At 43.9% G+C, this 13432-nt stretch overlaps 1 protein-coding gene across 1 annotated transcript in view; it reads right to left on the bottom strand.

Moving 5' to 3' along the window:
- Positions 1 to 829: 829 nt before the first annotated feature.
- LOC130121693 (homer protein homolog 1-like) overlaps positions 830 to 13432 on the bottom strand; it is a 43884-nt gene continuing 31281 nt past the window's right edge. Inside the window, exons 3-9 of the mRNA XM_056290551.1 lie at positions 12262 to 12393; positions 11948 to 12040; positions 6530 to 6672; positions 3720 to 3879; positions 3508 to 3618; positions 3290 to 3370; positions 830 to 1489 (exon numbers count right to left, since the gene is read on the bottom strand). Coding sequence (XP_056146526.1) covers positions 1301 to 1489; positions 3290 to 3370; positions 3508 to 3618; positions 3720 to 3879; positions 6530 to 6672; positions 11948 to 12040; positions 12262 to 12393 — 909 coding nt within the window. The 3' untranslated portion in view covers positions 830 to 1300. The remainder of the gene's footprint in view (positions 1490 to 3289; positions 3371 to 3507; positions 3619 to 3719; positions 3880 to 6529; positions 6673 to 11947; positions 12041 to 12261; positions 12394 to 13432) is intronic.

Below are 13432 nucleotides of genomic sequence, written 5' to 3'. Positions count from 1 at the left end.
TATCAGACATGAAAAAGATTTAAGAGAAAAACGATATATAAAGAAAGAAAAACATCTTTTGCTTGAAACAACCTCGATAATAATAGTATCTTCAATGACAAGTTATTTTATCAGTAATAAGTTAACAAAAACATAGGATTCAATCATTGCATTTCAAGTTGCAACAAAAACAAGAGGGGAGAGAAATTAAAATAATCTTTTACCAATTCACCCATACACACAATTCCATTTTTACAAGTGCACTATGAATTCTGTTATATTAATATTCATAAAAAAAGTGTATAGAAAGAAAGACTGTTCCACAGCTGAGTAAAATCCCACCTTAGTCATGGTCTGAACTCGTGTTATACATTTATCCAAGAGAGGAGAAAATTACCTGAAAGTGATGCTGAAAAGTGTTTTACTTCTTCTGATGCTCCTTTTTTTTTGTATTGCTCATTTATGGTAGAAGATAAGGATGTCCTTCCCCCGGTCACGTTTTGTAATCCATCAGTGGATCAACGTCAAAGCGAACATGAGTAGAGGAAGCCGGCTTGTCGTGACATTCGACTCCACTGTCACAGTCTTAGGTTCAAATAGCAAAATTAATTTTTCTTAGTCCGATAGAAGCTTGACCCGACTCCGGTCGAGTCTCGTCTGACTCGACTGGCTGACGAGACATCCCTATTGACATGTTTTACCAATGCAAGAGATGGTAGCCATCCTGAATGTGAGGAGAAAAATAAAGGGGGGGGTGGACATTAACAATCACCGTCACCCGGTGACTGAAGAATGCATTAAAGCGAAACTCAGAGGAGTAAGTCCTCTGAACAGTTTTCATAATTCAAGGAAAGAAAGAAAAAAAAAAACTCCTCTCAAATGGAATGCTAATCAGAAAGAGGTGACAAAAATAGATCATTCAGAGTACAACAGGAGTTTATCTGCTGTCAGAGAGTCAAGAGTATCCCAGAGGGTTGGAGGGAAGGCATGGTCCAAGCAAAGCCTCTTTAGCAGGCTCTTGTAAACGTGTACTGATCTAAATATCAATATATAGATGTAGAAAAATGTGTAGCGTTATGCATAAAGTCGTGTGTAAACATACTTGGTTATGTGTGTAGCACGTGTTGAAATAAGATTCAAGTTGTTTGTATGATGATGGAAGTGTGAGTGCCGACATGCAGTACGCAGGTGGATCCTGTGGTTGTCGAGTGCCGCTGAGGACACATTGCATTGCCATGGCGTGATGGTGGTGATGGGGGCAGTGTTTTTTTTGAGTGTGCTTGTGTGTGTCTGTATGCGTATGTCCGTGCGTATCTTCCCTCTAACTGCCCTCGATGAGCTTGACCAAAGTGTCACGAAGCTCGGTCAGCTCAAAAATTTTGCTGTCCAGCAGCTCCAGCAGGGAGCGCAGGCTCTTGCGAAAGGCTTCTCGCTCCGCTTGGTTGCTTTCTAAACGCTGCTCCAGCTCACTCAGCTGCGCTTCCAACGTCTGGTTTCTCGACTCCGTGTCCTAGGAGAAAACAGTACACAGGCTATTTATATGTCGTTTAGATGAGCAAACACATGAACCCCCCCCCCCCCCCGCTGCTTTCGAAGAACTTTCCAACATCTGCCACCGACTGACGGGCAACAACATCTTGTATTTATCTGGTATCTGCAAAGTTTTTCTTTTTTCATAGAAAAGATGAGAAAAACAAAAATAATTCTCAGCATTTATTTTTTTTTACCTCTTTTTCTCCCCAATTGTATCCGGCCAATTACCCCACTCTTCTGAGCCGTCCTGGTCGCTGCTCCACCCCCTCCGCCAATCCGGGGAGGGCTGCAGACCACCACATGCCTCCTCCGATACATGTGGAGTCGCCAGCTGCTTCTTTTCATCTGACAGTGCGGCATTTCACCAGGGGGCGTAGCGCGTGGGAGGATCACGCTATTCCCCCCAGCCCCCCCCCCCGAACAGGCACCCCAACCGCCCAGAGGAGGCGCTAAGTGCAGCGACCAGGACACATACCCACATCCAGCTTCCCACCCGCAGACACAGCCAATTGTGTCTGTAGGGACGCCCGACCAAGCTGGAGGCAACACGGGGATTGAACTGGCGATCCCTGTGTTGGTAGGCAACGGAATAGACCGCCACACCATCTGGATGACCCTTCTCAGCATATCTGACTGTGAAATGGTCCTGATACTTAAATTTCCACACCAAAACTGACATGTCCGCAACACAGATTCAACCCGTGGCTTCTATGAAACCGAGGGGTAAGTCACTGTAAGGACTTGTGAAGAGCCAGATTTGGAAGACCAGTTCTGCGATAAGGGGTATAATATTGCATGGTTTCAGCTCGTCTCTGCCCAGTACATACATACTTTTCAAAAGTGACGGTTTGTGGGGCAGAAAAAGAGGTAGGAGAAGGTGTTTGCATCTATAAAAAGATTAATCACAGGCTGAAACATCAGATGACTTCAAACCCTGTCACTCCATCACCAACCGAGGTGGTGTCTGCGGTGCAGCAGGGATGAACATCTCTACCAAGAGAGGGCAGCACGATGATCTTTTTTTTTTATTCAAAGCAGTGTGGTGAGAATAATGGGCTCTACTGCATGTTAACTGAAATATGAAAGAACATTTTTCCTTTAAACGAGTAATCTTTTGTCTTAATTTTGATAAGGACCTTAAAAGGGTCACTTGTGTAATAATTGTAGTCAGTGACTCGGGCAGGTGCTCCTACTTTTCCTGCTGTTATGGCGCCGATGTTTCTCTCATTAACTGCCCCATATTATCACAATATAACGTCATTATACCCTCAACATGCAGCTAAGATTTTCATTGGGAGTGATGAAGAAGAACAGGATGAGGAAAGAGTATATTAGAGAGACCGCTCAGGTTGGATGGTTTGGAGACAAAGCAAGAGAGGCAAGATTGAGATGGTTTGGACATGTGTGGAGGAGAGATGCTGGGTATACTGGGAGAAGGATGCTGAATATGGAGCTGCCAGGGAAGAGGAGAAGAGGAAGGCCAAAGAGGAGGTTTATGGATGTGGTGAGGGAGGACATGCAGGTGGCTGGTGTGACAGAGGAAGATGCAGAGGACAGGAAGAGATGGAAACGGATGATCCAATGTGGCGCCCCCTAACGGGAGTGGCTGAAAGTAGTAGTAGTACTAATAGTAGTTGTCGTAGCAGTAGTAGTAGCAGTGAACTTAGCATGCAGCAAGAGTTTTGGATGAGTACAAACATTGATTTTCAGCCCTGAGTTCAGGTTTTGGGGCAGGGGGCTGGGTTCGGGTTGGTTACGGGCGCCGTGTTTAATTCACCTGCAGTTTCTGCGTGAGCAAATCTTTCTGAGACTGGAAATCGTTGGCACTTTCCACCTCCGCCTTGAGCCTTTCCAGTTCCTACAAATAAGTACAGACAAAAAAATAGTTAAACAAATAAACATGCAAGAAAATTCACCCTAATACATACTATATATACACACGCACACACATGCACAAACACACACACACACATTTGTAGCCCCATTCCAACATACCTCTTCTTTGGATTTTAATGCCTGCTCCAGCTCCTCTATTGTTTGGTTGAGTTCTGTCTTCTGAGACTTGATCACTGTTGTCTGACTGCTCACACACTCCAGCTCTGTCACCTGGGAGTCAAACCAACACACAAACAAGTAAGTTTTCTTCTTCTTTCATTGTCTCATGTGTGGCGTTTTGCCATTGTATTTGGACGGACACTTAGAGGTACCCGTTTGTGCAGCCTCTCGGCCTCCTCCTGGTAGGCGGCCAGTTGCTGTTTCCACTGTTTGACGTTGGCTGTGGACTCCAGCAGCGCTGCCGTCAGCTTGGCGTTGTTCCCCTTCAGCGCCGCCAGCTCGGCCTCCCAGTGCTTGTTGATGCTGGATGAACTGAGAGGAGAGAAGGAAGTCACAGGAGTCACAGGGGACATGACATCACATGCTCATGGAAGCAAGTTTATGAACAAAAAAACAAAAAAAATTCAAATAGTAACCTCTGTTACAGCTGGTTTTCTAGTATTTTCTGTGGCCATTCAAAGTGGACCTACACAAGCCAAGACATCATGCGATTTAACACAGCCCTACTACTCACCTCACGTGAGTCAACCACGTGAACCACTCTGCCTTACTCTAAACAGCAATACTACTGTCGTATTCTATCTATTATTGTATGTAATATTTATTATTGTAGTATTCTATTGTAGTATTCAATACTATTGTAGTATTGTAAGCAGTACTGTAGTATTGTTGTAACTGTAGTATGGTACGACCACGGATGTGTAGACTCGCTAGCCCTTGGCTAACGGGTCAGATCCTTTAGTTGACTGGTTAGTGCAGTCGCCCGTGCTGCGGGGAACCCACGTTCGATTCCCACCTGCCCCCTATATTCCCACGGACGACTGCGCTAACAAGTGAACTGTAGGGTCTGACCTGCTAGCCAAGGGCTAGCGAGTCTACACATCCGTGGTCGTACCATACTGCAGTTACTACAATACTACAGTACTTCTAAGTCAACTAAAGGGTCCGACCAGTTAGCCAAGGGGTAGCATGTCTAGTCACCCATGGTTGTAAACTGTTACACTCCTTCTTCAGGGAGCGCGTTCCCGTGCTTCTGCATACCAGCTCCCTCATGCCTCTGAGCGCAGATGTATCCCACCACCGCCATCAAATGAAGCGGGAATTCAGGGGGGAGGCGGGAATCGAACCTGGGTTCCCCGCACCACGGGTGACTGAACTAACCAGTCAACTCAAGGGTCTGACCCGTTAGCCAAGGGCTAGCGAGTCTACACTGTGACACTATCCATTTACTGATGCCATGGTTTGCAAAGCAGTATGAAGTAGAGGTAGAAAGATAGCAAAAAAATGTTTTACAAATGAACAGCTAATTAATCAGGATAATTTCAAATCATGTGTCTGTTGATATTAAGCTTGTGAAAAACATTTATCTGTCAAGGTTGAAAACAATAAAATAAATCAGACATGGCTGTCTTGTTAGGCCTCCACATATCACCGCACATCATCAGTTTGTTCACCAGTTCTCCTGGCTAAAATGCCTTTTGACGGACTTTTCTGCATTTGCATAAAATGAAGGGCAGTTACGTAACTTTATCGGTCAACATTTGGTAACATGGTGGTAAAATCCCGTTCTAATTGATATGCAAAATACTATAACATGAAAATATATTGACATGTTCATCCACAAAAAATGTGGCTCACTGCATAATCAATAATCATCAAAGTATTAATAAACTCCTCAGGCAAAGGTGGCACCTTGCAAAGTATGATGAAAGGATGTGGTGCCCAAATACCTCCTCCCTCATTTAGCAGTTAATAATTAATAAGAGGCACACATAGTGTTTTAATGAAATGCATTAATGCTGTCGAGGGGCTCGGCTGCTAAATAAATGATGGCTGGATAAGTCAACACAGCCAGCGTGGGCTGTACTCGCTCTGTGCTGTACTGTGCCAATTTCATTTTAAATCAGCACTTTAAAGACATAGCTCCTTATGGACAAGAAGGACCAGGACTAATAGTGCTGAATTTAACACAACCCAGTTCGGTATATGTTGACTCATGTTAAACGGAAGGAGAATCAAAGATGTGCTGTTACAACATGTCTTCTCATAAAGCTGCAAAAGAAAACAGACAATGTTTGCATTTTTGTGCGTTACATTTGTTTATTATTGCCGGCAGCCATACCAAAATGTACCCTGGCTCTGCCAAATTATGGAAGCTAAGCAGGTACGGGCTTGGCTAGTACTTGGATGGGAGACCTCCTGGAAAAAACTGAGTTGCTGCCGGAAGTGGTGTCGGTGGGCCAATAGGGGGCAGTCTTCACTCTGGTCCTAATGAAAATAACAACTATCAATGCCCCAGTGCAGTGACGGGGACACTGTGCTGTAGGAGATGCCGTCCTTCGGATGAGACGTTAAACTGAGGTCCTGACTCACTGTGGTCATTAAAGATCCCATGGCACTTACCGCAACGTCGTCAAGTCAATTTTATTTGTATAGCCCAATATCACAAATTACAAATTTGCCTCAAGGGGCTTTACAGCAACACAACATCCTGTCCTTAGAACCTTGCATACCCCAGTCAGTGTTGTCAAAACAGTCCTGGAGTTCAGAGACTGCTGCTTCTGGCCAGACAGAGTCCAACCTGGCTCTCTCCATCTGGCCACCTAATCATCCCCCCATGTAATTGGCTCAATGATTCCTCCCTCTCCACCTCAAGCTGATGTGTGGTGGGCGTTCTGGTGGAAAATGGCTGCCATGCATCACCCAGTTGGTGCTACACATTGGTGGTGGTTAAAGTTGAGTTACCCCCTTCAATGTGAAGCAATTTGGGTGTCTAGAAAAGCGCTATATAAATGTAATGATGATGATGATGATTATTATTATTATGTATTTGTTGCAGTTTGAAAATAGTCGTTTTTGCACGTTGCCCCCCCCCCTTAGCTTAACTTTGTTTTTCTATCTCCAGCCACTGACCATTATTATTCATAGTCACTTCTCTAATGTCTGGCGTTGTGTGTCTTACCTGTGTGAGAGCGGGAGTGCGTTCTGCAAGGGCTCTGCTCTGAGTTCAGTGTGCTGAGGCGTGTCTGGTGTGAGTCTTTCGTCATCTGTACCGTTTATACTCTCTGGAGTCAAAGGTGATTGTAGGTCACCTGTGGCTGACTCCTAATGGAACACATTGATGACACAGAAGAAAAAATACAAATAATTTGACTTGCAGAAAATGCAGCGGTTATTTATTTATTTAACCCCCACCCCCTTTTTTTCCTCCTCAATTGTATTCGGTCAGTTACCCCACTCTTCCGAGCCATCTTGGTCGCTGTTCCATCCTCTGCTGATCCAGGGAGGGCTGCAGGCTACCACATGTCTTCTCCAATACATGTGGAGTCACCAGCCGCTTCTTTTCACCTGACAGGGAGGAGTTTCACCAGGCCCCCAGTTTCCCCTCCCCCCCGAAAGGGCGCCCCGACCAACCAGAGAAGGTGCTAGTGCAGCAACCAGGACACATACCCACATCCGGCTTCCCACTCGCAGACACGGCCAATTGTGTCTGTAGGGACGCCCAACCAAGCCAGAGGTAACACGCGGATTTGAACTGGCGTCCCCTGTGTTGGAAGGCAATGGAATAGACTCCTACGCTGTCCAGACGCCCCTTATCTGACTTTTGGGGCAAACCCTGACTAACCTCCTCACCATGTACCTCAATCACAAGGTTAACGTGAACAAAGGGCACACAGTTCATTTCTAATTGTCACTTGTGAAACACTTTCAAAAGTGAGAAATCAAGCAAAACGCACAACTGCTTTTCTTATTTCTTGGGGCACAGAATATTTTCTGCAACGTGGGTGTGATTGTAGGCTGTCAGATTTTCAAACCGTAATGTACGCTTGTTTTATAAAGACGTTGTCAAATGCATTTTTGTGGGCTACAAGTGAAGCAGACTGATAAAGATTAAACGTTACACCATGTCTGATTGTACAGGGGCTCAAACTTCTGTCCCACACAACAAGCAGCTCTTTATTTGTGCATCTCTCGCAACAGAAATGCTGTAATTTAAATGAATGCTGCTGAATGCATTGGGCCTACCATTTTTTTTTTTCATTGAGTGATGAAGAAAAACCTAATAAACTTAAGAGTGATGTTTCACCAATGTGTTTATTTATGATATTCATTATAGAAGTGAAGCAGTTGCTAATATGCACCGTGCAATCAAATGTAAATAAATGACTAAAGTGTTTATAAAACCTCGATATTTTTTTGGGGAAGTAAATGTACAAAATAGACAGTGAAGAAAAGCTGCTCATGAATTTTGACTGAGTTCACTCTTTTGAAAGCATGGCTAAATTGGGACCTGTATGGACACAACCAGACAACAGTTATTTTTACTGCGGACGTGTAGCTTATGCAACACAACCAGTGTAGGCCAAGAGTAAATCAGCAGGCTATGATTTGTCTGAAGTCTTCCACATCACAAAGTGTCTACAAATAAAAGTTTATGAAATGGTATAGTTTAGATATCTTCTTAGCATTTCACTCTCCCTGCTATAGGTTACTGTTTCTGTAAGTTCCCTGACCAAAATATGGGAGTCTGCCCCTACACTGATGATATTCTATTATCCTGATGCAAATTCAGGAGCATCTGTGATTTGAAGATTGGTGGCTTTCCATCCTGACCAACTAAAAGTAAACTTTTTAAGGGCATTAGATGAAAGTTGGAGGGTTGTCCGTTGGAAGTTAATGGGGGACATTCATACAGAATGAGTTACTCTGGGTGTGAATCTGACCTTACAATCAAGGATGAGGTTGTTGAGTTGTTAAATATATACCAATAATAGGGTTCTCCCCAAAGATATAGAAACGATTCCTCTTAAGCCCTCAAATCAAAATGTGAGACGTTTTGAAGTTTTTCTCTGAATGCAAAAATTAAGCCAAAATGATCATTTTAAAAACGTCCTTTCACCCTTTTTCGGGTGGTGTGTGTCTTTCTCATGCTTGGGCCCTCTACCAGAGGCCTGGGAGTTTGAGGGTTCTGTGCAGTATCTTAGCTGTTCCTAGGACTCCACTCTTTTGGACAGAAACTTCAGATGTTGTTCCTGGAATCTGCTGGAGACACTCTCCCAGTTTAGGGGTCACAGCCCCTAGTGCTCCTATTACCACTGGGACTAGTGTGGATTTCACCTTCCACATCTGATCTAGTTCTTTCTTCAGCCCTTGGTATTTCTCTAGCTTCTCATGCTCTTTCTTCCTGATGTTGCCGTCGCTCAGGATTGCTACATCGATCACTACTGCTGTCTTCTGTTTCTTGTTGACCACCACAATGTCTGGTTGGTTGGCTAGCACCTGCTTGTCAGTGTGGAACTTGAAGTCCCACAGGATCTTAGCTCTGCTCCTCTCAACCACCTTGGTGGTGTTTCCCATTTGGACTTGGGGACTTCCAGTCTGTATTAAGTACAGATGTTCCTGTACACAATCCCAGCCACTTGGTTATGCCTTTCAGTGTACACTTCCCCAGATAGCATTTTACACCCTGCTACTAAGTACTGGACTGTCTCGGGGGCATCTTTGCACAGCCTGCATCTTGGGTCTTGTCTGGTGTGGTAGACCCCTGCCCCAACCTATCTGGTCCTGAGTGTCTGTTCTTGTGCTGCTATGATCAGGACTTCTGTGCTGTCCTTCAGTCCAGCCTTTTCTAGTCACTGGTGGGATTTCTCGATATCAGCCACATCCTCTATCTGTCGAAGGTACATCCCATGTAGTCTTAGGACTTAAGTCTTCCATGACGTCTCCTCTTCTTCGTCCTCTCCACTCCCTGTCTTCTGTTGCCTGAGGTACTCAGCAGTTCATCCTGGGGTGGGGCTTCTTTCTGATGTGTTTGTTTAATCCTGGATAGTGGCTCCGACACTCATTAACCCTCGGCCCCCATCTTTTCGCTTATCATACAGTCTCAGGTTGCTGGACTTTGTGTGGAACCCTCCGTGCAGTGTGAGGAGTTTCTGTGTCCTGATATCTTGTGGCCTTTTTCGCCACCTTTGGCCAGCATATTATTCCAGCTGGGTGTCTGATGACTGGTAGGGCATATGCATTGATGGCTTATTGTTCCCATTGAGCTGGCTCCTCAGGACCTGTCTCACTCTCTGGAGGTATTTGGCTGTAGCTGACCTCCTTGCTGTTTTCTCATGGTTACCATTTGCCTGTGGAATACCCAGGTACTTGTAACCTTCCTGTCCGTCTGTTATCCTGACATCTGACATCAACCCCTTCAGTCTTCACTACTTTCCCTCTTGTTGCCACCATTTGACTGCACTTGTCCAGTCTGAATGACATCCCGATGTCATTGCATTGAGATGTCATTTTGGTGGTGTCTCCCATTTGGACTTGGGGACTTCCAGTCTGTATTCAGTATGGACACTATCTCAATATGTGTATGTATGTATGTATGTATGTATGTATGTATGTATGTATGTATGTATGTATGTATGTATGTATGTATGTATGTATGTATGTATGTGTGTGTGTGTGTGTGTGTGTGTGTGTGTGTGTGTGTGTGTGTGTGTGTGTTTTCTGGGGAGATCCCTAAGAAGGCAGTGGAGGGAGGAAGAGGGGGAGGTTAAAAATGTAGGGTTCGGGTGGTACAGAAAGAGTGCCACTAATGGGGTAAAATCAGAAGGGTCTTCAGATTGGGGCAATGGAAATCATTCTATATACTTTCTTTTTACCTTTTTTTTACCAGGTTTTTGGACTGACAACACATTCCTTTTCATAGCTCCACCCTGTGGAGGAATTGTTGAGGAGAGCAAAAGGGGTAGAACAAGCCAAACATAATCATCAGCTAAGTCAGGGGTATATTTTAAGGACATTTCTTTGCTGTATATGGGGCAAACAAGGGCTCATTTTCCGGCCGTCTCACACAAAAGTGAGCCATTCTACCACAGTAAAGGCTTTGATATTTGATTTAATTGAGTAAGCAGTGTTTTTGCATATTCTTTATGTTGATCAGGTGTAATGCATTTTCAAGCAACAAATTAAAGATCAATACATGATATATATGAAAATAAGTGTACAACCACAAGGACCAGTTGAATGACTAGATTCAAATGATCAGCTTAACGACTGAAACACGAGGCTCCATGTTTTCAGAAACCATCTCTATTCACAAACATAGTGCATGTCACCAAGTTTCTATAATATGTAGAACCTGAACTTGAAGCTATAAGTTACATAGGTAAAGCAGCATGTTTTATTGGGAACAATTACATAATTTGGCTGTAAGTTTAGCTGGTTTCTCTTCTGAGAAACAGCTGAATTTACTTCACAAGGTTGCAATTTGTTTTTCACCAGTCATCAAAGCCTGAGGCGCGACATGAAATGCGAGCAAACAAAAATGAGGAAGTTGAAATGACACTCTATGATAGATATCAATAGAGCAAAAACAGCAGTAGAAGTTGGGGAAAATTCATATTAGCTAGTTTTTTTTAAGACACAGAGCAACTATGCTCTGTCTTCCAAATGAAAAATTAATAAACATTAATTTTTGAAAAGCTCGCAGACCTGATGCTAAATTAAATTTTGCTAAGAGTACTATGTGTCCACAGCTTGTTTTTATTTATGTACTTTTTTTTGGATTTGCCCCTCCTTTTTCTTCCCAATTGTATCCCGCCAATTACCCTGCTCTTCCGAGCCGTCCCGGTCGGTGCTCCACCCCCTCTGCCAATCCAGGGAGGGCTGCAGACTACCACATGCCTCCTCCGATACATGTGGAGTTGCCAGCCGTTCTTTTCACCTGACAGTGTGGAGTTTCACCAGGGGGACGTAGCACATGGGAGGATCACGCTATTCCCCCCAGTTACCCCTCCCCCTTGAACAGGCGACCAGACCAACCAGAGGAGGCGCTAGTGCAGTGACCAGGACACATACCCACATCCCGCTTCCCATCTGCAGACACAGCCAATTGTGTCTGTAGGAACGCCCGACCAAGCCGGAGGTGACACAGGGATTCAAACCAAGGATCCCCATGTTGGTAGGCTACCCGGATGCCCAACAGCTTGTTTTTAGTCATCCAAAAGACGCCCAAGGTGTTCTATCTTGGTTTCCCCATGGAAACTCCAGTCATCACAGACAACCGAATGACCGTAACAGTCGTTCCATGTATGTAGACATAATGGGAAACTGTAGGGAGGAGTAAGGTTGTGAAGTAGGTAACAAATTCTTGGCTTGTGACTGGTGCCATGGAAATTTTGATGTCTGCAGAAACCCTGGTGCTGCAGATATTGAACACATATTAAATCCAATGAGTCTTGTCACTCAGGTTAGTGTGATATGTGTGTTGTGACGGCACATATTTGCTTAGCAAGGAGCATGTTGGCATGTGCAACAGAAAACATCAAGATTTGCAGGTCTACTAGCTACAGAGTAATGGTACTCAGCAGAATTAAACAATTACCTGAGAGGGCGTGCTGGTGAGCTCCATCTTCTCCTGAGACTTCTCCTTTGCTAACCTAGCTGCCTCTTTGAACTCAGCAAACTTATCTGCAAACTAAGACAACAATCGCAGTCAAAACACTGAGAATAGAAACTCCTGTAGCACAAATGGCATCTTACTCAGGGCCTTCTTATCTTACAAAAAATGTTATGAACAATCTCCTCCCATGACGTTCTCTCTCCGAGTGTTAAAAGTATGTGTAGATGCCAAACAGCTGCAACTGCTCCACACAAGATGGATCGAGTGAGCCTGTGAGAGAACGTTTGTTTTCTTACCTTAACCAGGTGGCTCTCAGAGGAAAAGCCCAGCCCGTAGACAGTGTTGGCCCGGCTGTCAGCCCACTGGCCAAACTTCTGAGATGTTTTTGTGAACGTCATATTGGGGGTGATTGTGCTGTTAATAATGGCCTGTGGGGAGAAAAAAAAAACACACACACAAGCATTAGACCAGCATGTCTTAATGCATGCTCGATAATCCAGGAGAGAAAATCACAGAAAGCTGAATCAGTTCATCTGAACACAATGTTTATTGAGAGAGAAACGTTTCATAACTCATTTAAGTGACCTCTTCAGTACAAACTGGGGGATACCTGCAGTCAGTTTAGGCTGAAGAGGTCACTTATGTGAGTGCTGAAACGTTTCCTCAATAAAGGTTGTGTCCAGATGAACTGATTCAACTTGCTGTGATTAGAATAGCATGTACAAGGAATCTGACTTGGTAGCATGCTTACGTGAAACACACATATAACATGAAATAACAAAGCATGTAAGAATAAAGAAGCATTCCTCGTGATATACAAGTATAGAATGCAAGAGAGTAATTGCATATACAAAATAAAATGTTTTTTTTATACAGAGTGACACTAATGTCCATACATATTATGTAGTGCACAGTCAAGAAACAGGTTTTAATATCTTAAACACTGGACTAGTAAATATCAACTATGAAGCACATAATTACACTAACTATATAATCAATGTAAGCTAAGTATGTTGTCCCACTTCTGGTCCTGGGAATCTGTGGTTGCCATTCTTACTGTAATGCTCTGAGCTCTATATGGTGTCTCAGCAAGAGTCATGAATGAATGAAGCATATGCATAAACTTCTATTATTATTATTATTATTATTATTATTATTTATTTTTTAGAGTTTTCCCCCTTTTTCTCCCCAATTGTACTTGGCCAATGAAAGTCAGAAGGAACAAGACGGAAAACCCATGCGTGAATTAGAGGGAGGAAAGTGGAATGGTCAGGATGCAAGGAGTTGAGGTGGCAAAGGACGATGAGTTTAAGTACTTCGGGTCAACTGTTCAAAGTAACAGGGATGAAGAGAGGTGAAGAAGACAGTGCAGGCAGGGTGGAGTGGGTGAAGAAGAGTGTCAGGAGTGATATGCGAAAGAAGGGTACCAGCAAGAGTTAAAGGGAGGGTTTACAAGATGGTTGTGAG

The sequence above is a fragment of the Lampris incognitus genome, chromosome 12 (assembly GCF_029633865.1).
Source record: "Lampris incognitus isolate fLamInc1 chromosome 12, fLamInc1.hap2, whole genome shotgun sequence".
NCBI classification, from domain to species: Eukaryota; Metazoa; Chordata; class Actinopteri; order Lampriformes; family Lampridae; genus Lampris; species Lampris incognitus.
The sequence above is the reverse complement of the archived record's forward strand: the minus strand, read 5'-3'. Positions and strand labels throughout refer to the sequence as shown.